Source organism: Dermacentor variabilis, chromosome 2 (genome assembly GCF_050947875.1).
Source record: "Dermacentor variabilis isolate Ectoservices chromosome 2, ASM5094787v1, whole genome shotgun sequence".
Taxonomy (NCBI): Eukaryota; Metazoa; Arthropoda; class Arachnida; order Ixodida; family Ixodidae; genus Dermacentor; species Dermacentor variabilis.
The window spans coordinates 272,186,792-272,203,313 of NC_134569.1; the positions used below are offsets into that span (position 1 = coordinate 272,186,792).

General features: G+C 46.6%; 1 protein-coding gene across 8 annotated transcripts in view; it reads right to left on the bottom strand.

Annotated features, from left to right (window-relative positions):
* The window catches only part of LOC142573306 (COMM domain-containing protein 8-like), a 144,909-nt gene that overhangs the window by 77,218 nt on the left and 51,169 nt on the right, over positions 1-16,522 (bottom strand). Inside the window, exon 5 of one of the 8 annotated variants that reach the window (XM_075682975.1) lies at positions 16,048-16,167. The exons of the other annotated variants lie outside the window; for them this stretch is intronic. Coding sequence (XP_075539090.1) covers positions 16,108-16,167 — 60 coding nt within the window. The 3' untranslated portion in view covers positions 16,048-16,107. Of the gene's footprint in view, positions 1-16,047; positions 16,168-16,522 lie in introns of those variants that run through there. 8 annotated transcript variants of the gene reach the window in all.

Sequence of the window (16,522 nt, forward strand, 5' to 3'; positions counted from 1 at the left end):
GAGAATGCTGCAATTGAGAGCGCAGTCACATGGTTTTATTTCATATTTTGCTGGCATTATTTAAACACCGAAAGAAATCCCCATGCAACATGTATGTTGCCACAAAAAATTGAATTGGTCGTTTCTGAACACCCCTTAAATGCAACGAAATGCACTTGGGCCTAAAGTGAATATTAGAAATGTTGCATAATTCATCTTAGTTCATTAAAAGCAAAATATAAAAAAATACTCTAAGGAGCGTCACATGACGGCAAACCATATCCAGTTGGTTTCAATCAACTGCAGCTAACCGCTTTTTAAATCCCTGGCACAAGTTACATAAAACACCCTGTGTGTGTGCATGTGTGTATGTGTGTGTCTTGTGGCCATCCTTATCGACACTGTACCACTATGCGTCGTCAATGCTTCACCTGTTTCGTCCCCCGCACAGTGTACACCCACGGAAGGTTCACCCAGCATTCGCAACGCCACTTGAGTTTCAATCTTAGCTCAACACAGACGGATGCCTTGTTGACCATCTTAAGCAGACATCAAAGTTACATTTACGTTTGTTCGGACGGCTTGAAACAAACAACGTTGGCCATTCATTGTGTCGAAACAGACAGATCCTGCGTTATTCACTGCTGCCCTTACCATGTATCGGCATCTGAACGCAAGGTTATTGAAGACCAAGTCAACGACATGCTCGCGCGTAACGTTATACAGCTTTTCGCAAGCCCTTGGTGTTCTCCTGTAGTCCTTGTTAAAGAAATGACAGCTCGGTGCGCCTTTGCGTCAGTTATAGAGCACTAAACAATATTATTCATAGGATGCCTATCCTAAGCCTGGTATTAACGATGCTTTGAATACCTTACAAGGTGCCTAATAGTTTTCGAGCCTCGATTTGCACTCTGGCCATTTGCAGATCCCTATGCCTAAGCCCGACTACATACACACACACAGACACACACGCACGCACGCACGCATGCACGTGCGCACACACACACACACACACACACACACAGTTCAACCTCGATATATTGAACACGGATATACCGTATTTATTCGAATCTAGGCCGATAGTTTCTTTTCAAATTATCATATTCCAAACTCTAGGGTCTGCTTAGATTCGAAGATTTTAAAAAAACGCGCCAGGTTTTTACTGAAACTGCTAAATATGGTGCATAGCTAGCGCCATCTAGAAAAGTCAGTATCGTGGCTGCTACTAGCCATGCCAGTAGCCAACCGTACACAAGCGAGGTCGCCATTTTGACCTGTGTCGTGTCAGTCGTATCAGTGTGTGGCGTGGTGTTATCGCGATGGCACCAAGCAGGAGATGCCACTACAGTGCCGCTTTCAAGCGAAAAATTGTGATAGCCGCAGAGGCATCGTTGAACCTTCAAGCCAGGCGTCGAGAAAAACGAGCAGCTTTCTGCGTGCGCCGCAACGAGGATGACATATAGCGGACCAAAGAAAGGCCGTCACCACGAAGTGGAGACAGTTTTGGCTGACTTTGTTCGGACGCACAGAGCAGCTGCCCTTCCAGTGGCAACAGGAGTGCTCCAAGCGAAAGCTAGGGAACTTTCGAGGGAGCGAGGCCTAACGCCAAAGGATCTCAAAGCCAGCCGAGGCTGGCTTCAGAAATTCATGAAGCGCTTCGGCTTCAGCCTCCGACGTCGCACTTCAATCACCCAGAAGTTGCCAAGCAATTTCGAAGAAAAGCTAATAGCTTTTCAGCACTACGTGCTGCGAAAGAGAGAAGCGGCAGGCTACAACCTTGGGCAAATCGGCAACACCGACCAGACAGCTGTGTATTTTGATATACCAGTGGCGCACACCGTGAATGAAAAGGGTGCCAAGGAGGTGAAGGTGCGCACTGCAGGCTATGAGAAGCAGCGCGCTACTGTGATGCTGTGCTGCACAGCTGGACATAAACTCCCTCCTTATATGACATTTAAAAGGAAGACACTGCCTGCTCGAGAAACTTTCCCAAGAAATGTCAGTGTGCGAGCAAATCAGAACAGGTAGATGACGAGTGCGATGGTGGAAGAGTGGGTTAAGCCTGTGTGGCCACAGCGTCCAGGAGCCCTTTTGACAAAGAACTCGCTCCTTGTCATCGACTCTTACCGTGGGCACTTGACCGACAACGTGAAGGCTGCGCTCGCCCAAGTGAACCCAGACCTCGCTGTCATACCGGGCGGCATGACGGGCCAGTTGCAGCCACTTGATGTCTGCGTCAACAAACCTTTCAAGGATCTTTTTCAAGGAACTTTTCCATCTGCGGAAATATTACACGGACTGGTTGACTGAAGAGGGCCACATGCGAACAGCAACGAACCACATCAAACTTGCATCGCTATCGCAGCTGGCGGGCTGGGTAGCTGCAGCGTGGGACGACATCCCAGGTACTTTGATCGTGCGCGCCTTTAAAAAGTGCAGCATATCTAATGCGCTTGACGGTGCCAAAGATAGTGCACTGTTTGGAGGTGACGGTGACAAGGAACACAGCGACGAGTCTAGCAGTGGCGACGACGACGTTGAATGAGCTCTGCACGTTCAGATTAAATAAATGCTGTTTGCATTTTGTGAACCCTGTCCACGCTATTTTTTTTGTTCGGCCTACATTTGAGGCAATATATATATATTTTTTTTTTGGCTTCAGACTTTAGGGGGTCGGCTTAGAATCGGGGTTGGCCTAGATTCGAGTAAATACGGTAACGAATTATTGCGTATATTGAACACTTTCACCTGGAAAATCGTATGAATTGTTTTTTTCGAAAGGGGTCGGACGTAAAATTAGTGTATCGAACTCCGCCTCCCCAGATCACGTGCGCTCTGTTGAAAAGCGGTGAGCTTTCCCGCAACACCCTCAAAGGTAGCGGTGGCGCGATGGGCGTTCCCGACTGCTGCGCACTATGGCTGCACACATCGATCACACCGAGGGTGCTATTTGAACGTAGTGGCTTGCCTAGTTCGACAATGTCAATGACACACTGCATTTGCCGCAATGACTCCTCCTCGTTGCCGTGCTCTGCGCATGCCACACTTCGCGAGGACTGGCGGTTTGCATCCACAAAGGCGCACGACAGCATGCACTCACTGGGCTCACTCATAGATGCCTCGGCTGACGCCACTTGACAGTGTTTCAAAATGTTTCGATTGGCAGACGTGGAGATTGCAGCAGAAGCAGTGGTCAAATGAAGATGCTGCAGAGGTTGATCCCACAAGCACTGATGATGCCCTCTTGTGGCTTCAATTGATACTGTAGCTGCTTTGGCCCTTCTACGCTGCTACTGTGGCGCAATAGAGGTCGCTGGCATATCGCTTGTGGTTCATTTAGGCTATGTTGAGGACTCCGTGTTTAAGCACGCAGCTGCCAATAAGAAGCAGGCTACATTGCTGCAGTACCTTCAGCCAAATAAATAAATACTTTGTGTGAAACTTGAAGTGAGTATTTACTTCGCGATGATTAGAGCGCGATTGGGAATCGTTGTTTGGAGCATGCGTTCGGTCATGACATCGGTGATTGGCCTAGGCCACGCCGACTTCATGCAGCTGACAACTTGGCACGGCCGAGGCAAATTGCCTACAGCACAATCGACCACATGTTCACGGCTGACGAAGTCGACACGACCTAGGCCAATTGCGCGGCGCAACCGAATGTGGGCTCCAAACAACGATCCCCAATTGCGCCCTTTGTTCATTGATTGATTTGCAGAAGTTTCTGACACATTTTTTATCTGATTTTATATATCGAATTCTGACTATATAGCGGCAGGAGATCTTGTACACTGAACCACGGCAGGCTGCATGGACGCATCATGCAAACATCAAAGGCCTGTGCTTAACCGTCACGTGCTTCTTTGCAACATTTCCACCGACCGATCTGAGGCTTGCCGTTGTGCTCGAATCGGCCGACCTTGACAAAAAAACGTGTGCCTTGCGCGCCTAGTCTTTTGTGCATCTTGCACGTCTTTTGCGTGCGGGTAGGTATTGATGATTACTGGTCAGGTATGGTGATGATCTTGAGACCTCCCTCAGCGCAGTGTGAACGGCCACAAATTCGGGCAACGAGTGCGTGGACATCCAATGATGTGGCTCCGACAAGTCAGGAACTATCTCCCTGCTACGATCTATGGAAAGGTCAGGTTCCTGCAGGGGTAGTGTCGGCGCCTCCATGCACCCCCGCGATGATGTGTATGGTAGTATTTTCACTGACTGCTGTGGACCGAAAGTGGCCTCGATCTCTGGAAGCATTGGTACAGTGTCGGAAGCCATAGCAGAGTCCAAGACCCGTGGTGGTAAAAATGGCTACCATTCTGGGTCTACAGTGGGGAAGCTGGCAAGACAATCTGCCAATACCTTTCCGGGTGCACCTGCAGCGGCGAGATGGTGCAGATTCCGAGCTCTGCAGCATTTTCATCGCAGCAGCTTAGCTGGCATAGACTGCCATGTAGAATGAGCAGTGGTGGCTTGCTGCGTGTTTAGAGGTTGTGGCGGAGCCAACGATGTTGGTTTGTGATGCACCGCCCGGTGGTGGGTCGACACAGGAGCAGTGGTAACCATGCGCTTTCCACCCTCTTTGGTGGAGCCGACGGCAACACCCGGTGAACCGGCGTTTGCGGCCGGGCAGCCCGCAGCTTCCTCTGTTGAGGTGCTGCTGAGCACAACTGCCGCATCACGGTGGTGTACCACGGAGGAACCGGCTGCAGAGCAGTGCTGGTCGGGCTGGTCACAGGCATACGTGAGCAGGTGGAAAACAGCCATCAAAGCTGCGCTTCATTCTGCCCAGGAACTGTACTTGTGGCCTTCGTAGTTGTCCCAAGCCTTGGCACCACCTCGAAGCCGCCCCACTGCAACCAGCCACACAGTGTTGTCGGGCCAAGCATGGTGAGCACTGAGCATGTTGGCTGCTTCCACCCACAGAATCGAGCCACTGTGAAATCCGTGGAACTCCGGCAGTTCTGAGGCAGCCAAGCATGGCAAGGAAACTGGAGGTGGCTGAAATGATACAGTTCAACTGCTGCGACAGCGCGAGATGGCTCGTATGACATCCGTCAAGCTGCCAGCTGAGTCGCCTAGTGAGCTAGGGGTGGAACCCGTGCACCATGAGGCGGTGGCAGCGGCCATAGTGCTCGGCGCAGCCAGACCAGTGGCCAAGGGAGCATGGACGGCACCCATAGAGCCAGGGCTGGTGGCAGCCACAGTACTCACAGTAGCCGGAAGCATGGCCAGGGGAGTGCGTATGGCATTTCTTAACGACCCAGAGGTGGATGGGACATTTAGCTGTTGTGTCAGGACAGACAAGGCCCAGGCAAATCCGGTGGTGCAGTCCTGCTGTGAAGTCACCGTAAAGCCTTGGACGCCGTCCTTGGGCGGTAGTGAGTGGGAGCCCGAAAGGACTCGGTTGCTTCGAAGGGTCATGGACCGGGGCATATTAAGACCCAATGGCTCCGTGTTTCGCAGAGACGAGATAGACACAATACCAGTTCCTTGGGCAAGCTGTCTATTCCTGCCTCTTCGTCTTCCCGCTGCCCGCGCCTGCAGTTTGAGCGTGTGATACCAAGTGCGTCTTTCTCTTCATTACAATATATATATGTATACATATAGTGATGTAAAGGAGGGGGAGGAGTGGGAGAACCCCCCCCTCCCAAAATAAATTTCTGGCTATGCCACTGTAGTCCGAGAATATTGACAGTATTGTGTGTAAGGCCGGAATTTCAACGGAATCTCAAGCACGTGGGAAGTCATGTTAAGAGGAAGCTTTAGCTCGGGCCCAACTCCGACGCGGCCTATTCAAATACATGTAAAACGCAAAAGCGTTTTTATGAGATAACCCCTGGACCGATTTTGATGAAATTTATCGCATTTGAAAGAGAAAGTTAAATTCTAGTGACTGTTGGAAGCGGAATTTCGATTTAGGGCTTGAATTTTCTTAAAACGATTTTCAAATATTTGACCGTTAGAAAAAAATAGAATCACGAAGTTTACAAATTCATAGCTTTGCATCAAGAACTGATATCGCGGTTCTGTAAACGACATTCATTAGATCATTCAAAGCGGACAAATTCAATATGTAATTTTACATCTTACGTGAATTTGTTACGTTGGTTACAACGGTTTTGCAAAAGTTGTATTTCCCTATGATTAAATTTTTTTATATTCATGTGTAACATACCAATTTTGTCCGCTTTAGATGTACTTTTAGATGCAATTCACAGAATTGTATTAGTATAATCTTTGGTGGTTGAGTTACAGAGTTGTAAACTTGATAGTTTCGTTTTTTGAAAATTTCCGATTTTTGCCAATTTTTAATAAAAAATTGACAATCTAATTCAAAAATTCGAAACCAACAGTCACTAGGTATTAAGTTTGTATTTTAAATGCAACAAACCTCGTCAAATTTGGTGCAGTGGTTGCAGAGAAAAACGAATTCTCCTTTTACATGTATTTAGATAGGAGGACTCGAGCTAAAGCTTCCTCTTAAAGAGGCTGCATACAAAGCCTACATAAGGCCATTAATTGAATACACTTGCCCTGTGTGGAATCCGGCCCATTCTGTGCAAATTAATGTGTTGGAACACATACAGTCCAGCACTGCAAGGTATGTCCTGGGGAGAGACAACCTGTTCAATAGTGCAATGGATATAAAAATAACTCTATGATAAGCTCCTTTAAGAAAATGCCACAAAAATCTTAGTTTGAAGCTCTTTTACACAATATACAAAATCAAACTGGAATCACGGCCCCGTCATATTGGTGCTCTCCGTATTACTTATCTACCCGAAGAGACCATATGTTTAATGTTCAGGAGTATCTCCCAAGGACAAATTTTTAAAAATATTCTTCCTTTCCACGGACCAGATCGGAGTGTAATTTTTCACCAGCTGAGGTTGTGAGCCAAAACTCTGTTCATCAGTTTTACAATACATTTTGCCCCTCACAATAATGTCGCTGGTGCTGCGAGATTTGTTTGAATACAGAATAAAATTTATTTCCCAGCTGTTGCATTTTACACAAACGATGCCAATAAGAGCACATCTATGTGAGCAGCAAATTTTTCACAAGGCCACCTGCAGTGTGGGCTCCGCTGACAGGCGCCGATGGCTAGCAGCCGGCAAGCCTAGGTCACTTCGCCTGGGGAACCGAGGCTGGTGACACTTGCAACACGACCGCATGGAGCTCTTAACCCATTTGCTTTCACGGCTTCGACGCCTGTTCCCACAAGCTGCATCATACAACTTCACCACGATGGACTGCCGTATATGGCATCGTAAAGAAACCTCCATAACTTCAGCTATTACCTCCCACGTGAACCGCTTTTGTTTTATTTTGTTTGCGAATGTCTTCCAGAAGCACTGCACTCAGAGTGCCTTGCGAGCGTGGAAGGCCTTAAAGCAGACGGGCATGCGAAGTGTCACTCCACATTTCTCGCACTCCCACCGGCTCTCGCTCTTCTTCCTCTGGGCTTTACAGATATGACATTGTCTGGATGGATTTTGCTTGATTGTGTTCGGCGGAATCTGGCAAGGGAAGGGAGCTCACTCACAGGCCTCAAGCCACATCGGTGATGCACCAACAGGCAATCTGCCTTGTCCCTGGTATCCCGGCAACACAGTCTCTTTGATCAGTTGTACTGCCAGGTGGACTTTCCAGTCTGTACAGCTCACTCGCTTTCCTGTTATCTTGGCTGATAGGATGTAGCTGTTATGAACAGCAATGTCCATGATGTAAAAAATATCTTCTTGCATCCTTTTGCATACCTTCGCATTATAGGAAAAGAAGCAAGCTGTTGATCTTCCCAATCCACACCTCCCATTCCACGGTTGTAGTCCTGCACAACCTGGGGCTTCAAAACAGGCAGGTCATTCTGGCGGTTTTTCTTGCCAGTTTCAGTCACATTGGCTGTGCTGAGAGCATGTTGAGAGGCTTCTTGTCCTGCCATGTCAAGGCCATGAATGAAAGTCTTCTACTCAGGGGCGTAGCCAGGGGGGGCGGGGGGGGGCTTATGGGGCTTTAGCCCCTTCCCCACCCCCCCCCCCGAAATTTTTTCGTGCTGTGCATGCACAGCCGACCGAAGCAACCATCGGCGCCGGAAATGATTCTGGATTTTGTCTAAAATGTCTTTTTCACGCTCGAAAAAACATTTCACCGCGAACATTGCGAACTGGGGCTGCATTTCGCAGCATCGCCCGTGCACCGGGAGTCCCACACCGCAAGCAGCCCCATCCGAGCACAAACTTTCAAGGGCGTTTTGGCGAACGAGGTCGGCACGGCATATCGCGGAGTCTGCGGAACCTATGGAGCGCATGGATGTCAATTCCGAAACATTATGGGTATAAAGTTCTCATAAACTTTTGATGTGAAAGGTGCATTGGCATTTCCAAAGTTTTAGATTTTCAATTGCGGAACTTTGGGGGTTTATTGTTGTTATAAACATTTGACGCCAAAGGTGCACTGACTTTTCTAAAGTTGTACATCTGAACATACAATGAGACAAGCCAAATCAACACACTATCAGACAAGTTGCCAAAGCACGCAGCGAGGTCCGATGAGACAAAGTGTTGCGGTAGTTCATTTGTGGCGTCATGTCACACACAAAAATATCAACATTTTTTTTTTACCTACGCCAAAGCATCCATGTCAAGACACTAAAGCCAGCTAAGGTAACTACGTTCTTATTTATTTTTCTACTTTGACTTTCATTCGCGAGGGCACATTGAACCGCTTCAATGTTTTTGTTCTCACTACCGTACTCGCGGGCTGCCAGAGTCAACCAGAGCGCATGTGTTTTTCTTGTGTTGCTCCGACCACAGCGCGGTGCACTTTGGTGCGCGTTTGGTTTTCTCTGGCCTAGTGTATTTTCACCTGGCAGAGTTCTGGACGCTTTCTGGCTAGCAGACGAGAAAAATAAACAATGGTCGCTCACCGGCATCACTGTAGGGACTCAACGGATTGCACCGCGTTCGCTGGAGCGCAACCTCTCCGGAAAGTCTTGTATCGCCGGTGCAGCATACCGAGCAGTATGCGTAACGTTTTCGGTGGACCAAGCATCTCACGTTTTTTTCGATGTGTCTATGGAATTATCATACATCGGATGTACCCACCAAATTCTCATACCTATGCAGATATTGTGATGTACCAGACACCCTCCAACACATGGTGTTGGTGTGCCGACACCGCCGCGAGAAAACCAGTCAAGATGGTGCCTCAGAACCGCTACAAGCGATCGAAGAAACGCGGGAGGTAATGTTAAAGGCACAGAGCCTGGAAGATCAGCGAGGTCTGGTGGACCTGGCACGGGCTGCGGCATTAGCCAACGGCTTTCTGGACCAAGAGAGCCGCCCACCTAGGGTGAGGAAAGAACACTTCCTTGTTGTTTCTCACAATAAACATTCATTCCTCCTCATTCCTCCTTCGGTAGCCACATTAGGTGCCCAAAGTAGGCATTCAATTGTGGCCAAGATACTTTCCTTCGTGTTTTTTTTATTTCGGTGCCCCCGCCCCTAAAAAGGAAAAAAGAAAGACATTGTTGCGGCGCAGCGAATTGTCGCATGGGGAAAGTTCGATTTTGTTACTTCTTTTGCGGAGTGTAATGGGCCATTGGACACTTCATTTGCCGGATACTCTTATTATATTATTGTGATCAATTATATGGACACTCCAGGCGCATTCCTGCCATCGCCCTTATGCTCTGTATAAAGTCCAAGGGCGATGACATTGTGTCCGCGCGCCGCATGCTGTATGTGCGAGTGAAAGCTTGGGGGGGGGTGGGGGGGGGCATGATTGAGCCGACGATGGTGGCTCAATCTTGTGTGCGCAAAGGAGAAAAGCAGGGAGGAAGTGCGCTGCCTTCCGTCGCACGCGTGCATCGTGGGGAGTGGATCGAATGGGGGTAGGATCTATGATTGTGTGAATCTGTGATTGCGCAACATGTTTATTTGCCTTGCTTGACACATTATGTACAGTGACTGTTTCTGAGATACCTAGATTTATTGGAGACTTATACGTATATTTAAATATCTTGTTGCGAGGTTTTGTGTATGCTTGCAGTGAACTTTGTTTGACACATTTTTGCCTTTTATCAAGCTGTACCTTCACATTTGTATATTCCATTGTATCTTCGCATTTCTAATATATGAGGGCGAGTCAAATGAAAGTGAGCCTACCCACCCTGTGCAATAATGGTTCGGTTCATTATCTGTGAGGCATGCGCGTAGCGCACAGGCATCTCTAATTTACAAAAGTGACATGCAGGTGTGAGGATAAATGTTCTTTAATGCTCTCATACACTGGGTTGAACATGACTGCGTGACGTAATGCACGCTCCAGAAGTTGAGCAGCGTGGTGCAGTGACGTTTTTGACAGTTGAAGGTGTTTCCTAAAAAGAAATTAGTCGCCGTGTTGCTGCCGTGTACGTTGAACATTGAATTTCATTGGCCACTGTGAAGCGTTGGAGCAAACGGTTCAAAGAAGGACGTGAAAGTTGCAAAGACGATTCAAGACCGGGACAAAAACGACCGTGCAATCCCCCCCGACAAAATTGCAAAGGTTGATGAGTTGATGAGACAAGAACGAAGGAAAAGCATCCATGAACTGGCAGAGCGTGTGAACATCAGTCACGGTTCGGTTCACGCCATATTTATGAACATCTCGGTTATCGGCTCTCGTGTGCGCAATAGATGCCCAAGATTTTGAACCATCGCCAGAAGACGGAGACGTTCGGCGCTGCCTTGGCTCATCTGATCCGGTATCACAATGAGGGTGACGACTTCTTGTCTGCAACTGTGACCCGAGTCGAACCATGGTGCCACTACTACAAGCCTGAAGCATGACGGCAAAACTTACCGTCGAAACATTCGAATTCATCCCCCCCTCTCCCCCCAATAAAGTAAAAACCATAATTTCCGCCAGAAAGGTGTTGACTTTTTTTTCGATCGACAGGGGCCATTGCTGATAGAATTTACTAAATCTTGAGAGACTATCAATTGTTTTCGATATTGTGAAACGTCGGATCGGCTGCGTGTCGCAATCAAGGACAAACTTGACGAACGGGGTCATCTTGTTTCGCGACAATGCCCGTCCCCACCTCGCTGATGTGGTTAGAACAAAACTGGTAAAGTTCAAGTGGGAATTGCTGTAACATCCACCATGCAGCTCAGACCTGTCACCTTGCGAGTTCCACATTTTGGGGCAACCGAAAAAACAGCTCAAGGGGACCAGATTCGTGTAGGACGATGATGTGGAAGAGTCAGCTACAGACTTTTTGAAGCAGCCACCCAAGGAGGTTTATGAGACGTGAATCATGCGACTCGTTAGTCAATGGGACAAACGCCTAATGCTCATGGAGACTACTTTTAAATAAAGTACCCCGTTTGTCATATAATCGCACTGGCTCACTTTCATTTGACTCGCCTTCGTATATTGTGCAGAACTGCTTTTTATACATGCTCTCTGTTGCGACTATAATTTCGGTGCAATTACTCACGATACACGACTGGCGACAGCTGCTCCTGCGTAATGAATTGGAACAAATGAGAGCATCATTGAGATTTTTCACTGGCCATTGCATATGTACAAGAATGTAAACAAGGATCTTGAATGACAAAGTGTCATTAACATATTTGTCCTCAACTTGTTCGCTTCATGGCCTTTACATTTTTCATATCAGCAGCCTGCACTGCTTTGCTGGCTTCGAACTGATGTAGTCCTAAAGTTTGTGTGATATTTTCTTTACTTATGAAATAGACAATGTACATGGAAGCATTGACGTTAGTTATGTTGGGCACAATTTCTGGCACATACGAGTATATTCTTTTATGAAAAAAATGCATATTTTACTTGTATTGACAATGCGTAGCGTTCAACAATTCGTTTGCAGCATCTTTGACAATGACAATGCAGTTATTATTTATGTAATTGATCCCTCAACAAATTGTTTAAAAGGAAGCTTTAGCTCGGGCCCAACTCCGACGCGGCTTATTCAAATACATGTAAAAGGCAGAAACGCTTTTCTAAGATAATATCTGGATCGCTTTTAAAATTTGTTGCATTTGAGAGAGAAAGTTGAATTCTAGTGTCTGTTGAAAGCGGAAATTCGATTTAGGGCCTGAATTTTGTTTAAAATATCTTGAGAAATTCGAAAGTTCGAAAATAATGGAAGAACGACGTTTACTAACTAATAGCTCTGCAACAAGAACAGATGTCGCGCTTTTATAAACGCCATCTACTATAACAGTCAAAACGGATAAATTTGGTATGTCAATTTGTATCTTACGTGAATTGGTTAGGTTGTGTGCAAGGGTTCTGCAAAAGCCTCATTTCCATAATACTAATTTTTTTTTAGATTCACGTTTAACATTTCAATTTTTTCCGCTGTAAATGTACTATTAGAGGCAATTCACAGAATTGTGACATCATTTTACATTGTTGAGTTACAGAGTTTTAAACTTGATAGTTTCGTTTACTGAAAATTGGTGATTTTTGCCACTCTTTAATAAAGAATTCACAACCTAAATGAAAAATTAAAAAAAAAGACAGGGACTACAATTTAAGTTTTTTTTTTTAATGCAACAAACTGTCAAATTTGGCGCAGTGGTTGCCGAGAAAACAAATTCTCCTTCTACATGTATTTAGATAGTAGCACCCGAGCTAAAGCTTCCTCTTAAGGAGGAGGGTGGGCTGCAATGTGAGCCCCCCCCCCGAACGAAATTTCTGGCTACGCCACTGCTTGTACTCCCCTTTTTTGAGCATCTTTTTTAGCTCCTTGGACATGTTCTTACGATGCACCCTAACGGTACCCACAGTGTTTGATCCTGCTTCGTTTATGTGAAGGAAAAGGACAATTGATGAGACGATCACCAACAAGGTTCATGATGGCGACCTTTCTACACAACATTCCAATGGTAGCAGTAGTTTGCTCACTTTTCTCTGTATAGACAGAGAAGTTCAGGCAGTAGCCACTAGCAGATTCACACAGCTTATAAAACTTCATGCCAAAACGGGCGTGTTTTTAGGGGTAGAACTGCATGTATGCGAGACGACCACAAAATTTCATCAAGCTCTCGTCCACAGTGAGACCTTCTTCTGGAAAGTAGGCACTACCTATGGACTTGATATAGTTCCGTACAGCTCGTACCTTCCCCAGCTTGACATCAGTTGCTGTAAGGTTTTGTCACGGAGATGTAGATATCGGGAGAGTGCCCAGAAACGTTGCCTGGGCATCACCATCACAAAAAATGGTGTGCTGATCACACTTGTTTGTGACCAACATGCTGGATGCTTCTTTTTCCTACCTGGCTCATAAATGTACACATAGCAGGAAATAAACTTTCATCCCCCCCCCCCCTGTATCGTTTGGAAGCCTGTGTCTCCCTTGCATAAACGTTGGTGTGCCTTGCAATCATGTCCCAAAAATCGTCTCCGAGGGGAGCGTTGAACAAACCCAAAGCACTGGGACTCTCACCTACTTTCAGCTCGATCGCTCGCTTGACAGCAGGACTTCCGCTAAAAGACAGTTTAGTGACATTATTTGAACTGTCTTTTTCCTCCCACTGCCAATCATTTCTTGGCTTCTTTGAAGGTGGCAGGGAGGAGACAGGAGTGCCTTAAGATACACACAGATCACTTTCACAATCATTGCCATTAGCACCGTCACTCTCATCGCCGCAACTTTCTTGGTCTGAGATAGCTTCTGGGTCATCACCGGTCACCTTCATCATCACTTTGAAACACCATCTTGAGAATTTCCTCACAAGTGAGAGCTTTCTTTTTTCACGATGCCATGCTTCAGGCACAGTGAATGACTCGGCAAAGAAAGCAGAACTGCAAACTTCCTTATTTTTTCAAACAACCAAGCTCAAAAATAGTAGACAACTATGTCCATCTGGCGTGAAAAAGATGAAACAACCCAGCAACAATGTAGAGGGAGGCGTCTTCTACCGGGGCCTTTTAAAAAAAAATGCTTTTTCCAGAGGCCAGCATACCGCCGGCTTATCGCATTTTGGCCTTGGCGGAAGCAGCGAGCGGATCACCGTCTTTGGAAGCAAATGGGTTAATAAAGAGTTTATACTGGTCAGCACAACGTGTACACAATTATCGCAATAGATTTGATCTTGTTGACGCTGACGATAGCTAAGAGCAAATAAGCGAGCCAGGGTGATCGCTTGGAGACAGTCGGTCTAGCTAGCTGGTCGTCAGATCTGAGGCTCATGATGCTTACGACATGACCGCATGGAGCTTTTAATAAAGCACCTATTACAGTCAGCAGAAACGTGTACACAGTTATCACAATACATTTGGCTTTTTTGATGCCAACAGTAGCAAAGAGCGAACGAACGAGCCAGGCAGCTCAGGAAATGTTGTGAATGAATTTCGCCGCCTTTTTTCTGGCATAGGCTGTATCCAGCACCACTGCTGCATGGTACTGTGTGGCGGAGCACTATCAGTTGCCCAACTGGAGCGTCAAGTACCACTGGCCTTGAAGGAACAGCTTCGAAAGCAGCTGGAGCGGGAAAGCATAATCACCAAAGGGACTACAGAATGGGTGGGCCTTCTTGCCAGGGTGCATGAAAAAAGACATTAAACTATGCATGTGCATAGACCCGCATAATATCATCAAACCCATTTTAAACGGGAACACTTCGCAATGCCAAGGCGAGAGGAAGTTGAGTCTGAGCCCACTGGTGCTAAAGTGTTCACATGCCTAGGTGCTAATTCAAGGTTCTGCCAGATTCCACTGCACAATGAAACTTGGAGACTCTGCCCTTTTGCGACGACTTTCAGTCGGTGCCATTTTCTGCAACTGCCTTTCGACAGCATCAGAAGTACAGTCGCCAACCGATTTTCTAGACCTCGCGGGGACAGAAATTTAGTCTGAGAAATTGAACAGTCCGAAAAATTTGTTCACCCAAAATAATAATAATAATAATTTATTAAGTTTAGAGCGGCTTAAAAGAATCTCTGGTAATGTCCTGCCTTATACTATGCTTGGAGGCGATCAGATTTCCTTGGATTTGCGCAAGACTTACGCTGTCTCCATGTACAGTCAACAAGAGCATCACTGCATTGGCGATCTCCGCCAACACGGATTGAAGAAACGAGCAACGTTTCTTCACACCACATAGCTTTCCTGATGGCACAGGTGGCACCGTGCACACAAATGCGAAGCCGCATGAACATACACAAGAAGATGTGACAACTTTTGCGAAAGACACCCGCTCTTCGGACACACCACTCCCACGTGAAGTGATTACGATGATAGTGCTGACCAAAATAAAAGAGAAAAAAATAAAGTGGCGTCCCCTGGAACGTTTTGTCAGCCAAAGAAGAGCGGGCATGGCCTCCGAGATCGAAGCATGGCGAACTCCTCCCAATCTTAAAGGCTATAGAGCGGGCCACATGGAGTGAAGCCTGGCTAAGGAAGCAGAAAATCCAACATGGCAGCCTTCTAGATAGGGTAGCATGGCTCGGAACGAGCGATTTAGTCTGGAAAATCAAACTTTAGGGCCTAAATTCGTCAAAAAAATTCGGTCGCGAAAATGCATTATGAAGTGCATTACGGTGCGCTTGTGAAGTCCGGAATGTCCATCAAGTCCAAATTTTTGGATTCCGAAAAGCCGTCGGCAACTGTATTCCAAAAGGCCCTAAATTACATTTTTGAGACTTTACAAGGAAGAAAAGCATATGTCAATAACATACTAGAGTGGGGCTCATTAAGGCAAGAGCATGACAATAGACTGAGGTTGGTGCCAAAGATTGCAGAAAAAGTGAGGCTAACGTTCAACCCAGACAAATGCGTTGCTGGAGTCACCAAACGGACTTTCTAGGGGACATAATTTCTGCAGAAGGCATCAGGCCGAGTCCTTCCTTCGTTCAGTCTATGCTGCATATTCCAGAGCCACGTGACAAACAAGCCACACAGAGAATGCTTGGTGTTGTAAATTATTTCAGCAAGTTTATTCCAACAATGACAGAAAGAATGAAGCTTCTGCACAGCATAATCAAGTATGCAGTGTTTGGATGGACACCAAACCACGCAGAAGAGTGGCATCAAATATGCCACAGTCTGGGTAGTGAACCATTGCTGTTGGTGTTCAATCCCGCAAGAGAAAGTTCTCGTGTGATGCGTCACGCAGTGGCATGGAATAGGTGCCGCACTCTTGCAGAGCTACAACGGCACATGGAAACCTGTCGCGTACAGATCAAGAACACTTTCAGAAACTGAAAAATGTTACTCACAAATAGAAAAAGAAACAGTGGCCATTACATTTGAATGTGAAAAATTCGACCATATTGTGTACGACCACAAGGTTATCATTGAAACCAACCATCGCCCTTTGATTGCTATATGTAAGAAAGTGATCAGTGACATTCCACCTAGGCTACAGCGCTCTTTTATGCGATTGCTTAGATATTACTTCGACCTGCATTTCGTTCCAGGGAAGCAGCTCATGTTTGCGGACATGCTGTCTCGCGCACCCACTAATGGGTGCACTGTTGCTGTTAGCACTGATGACGTAGAAGTGCACACCATAAGTGCAGT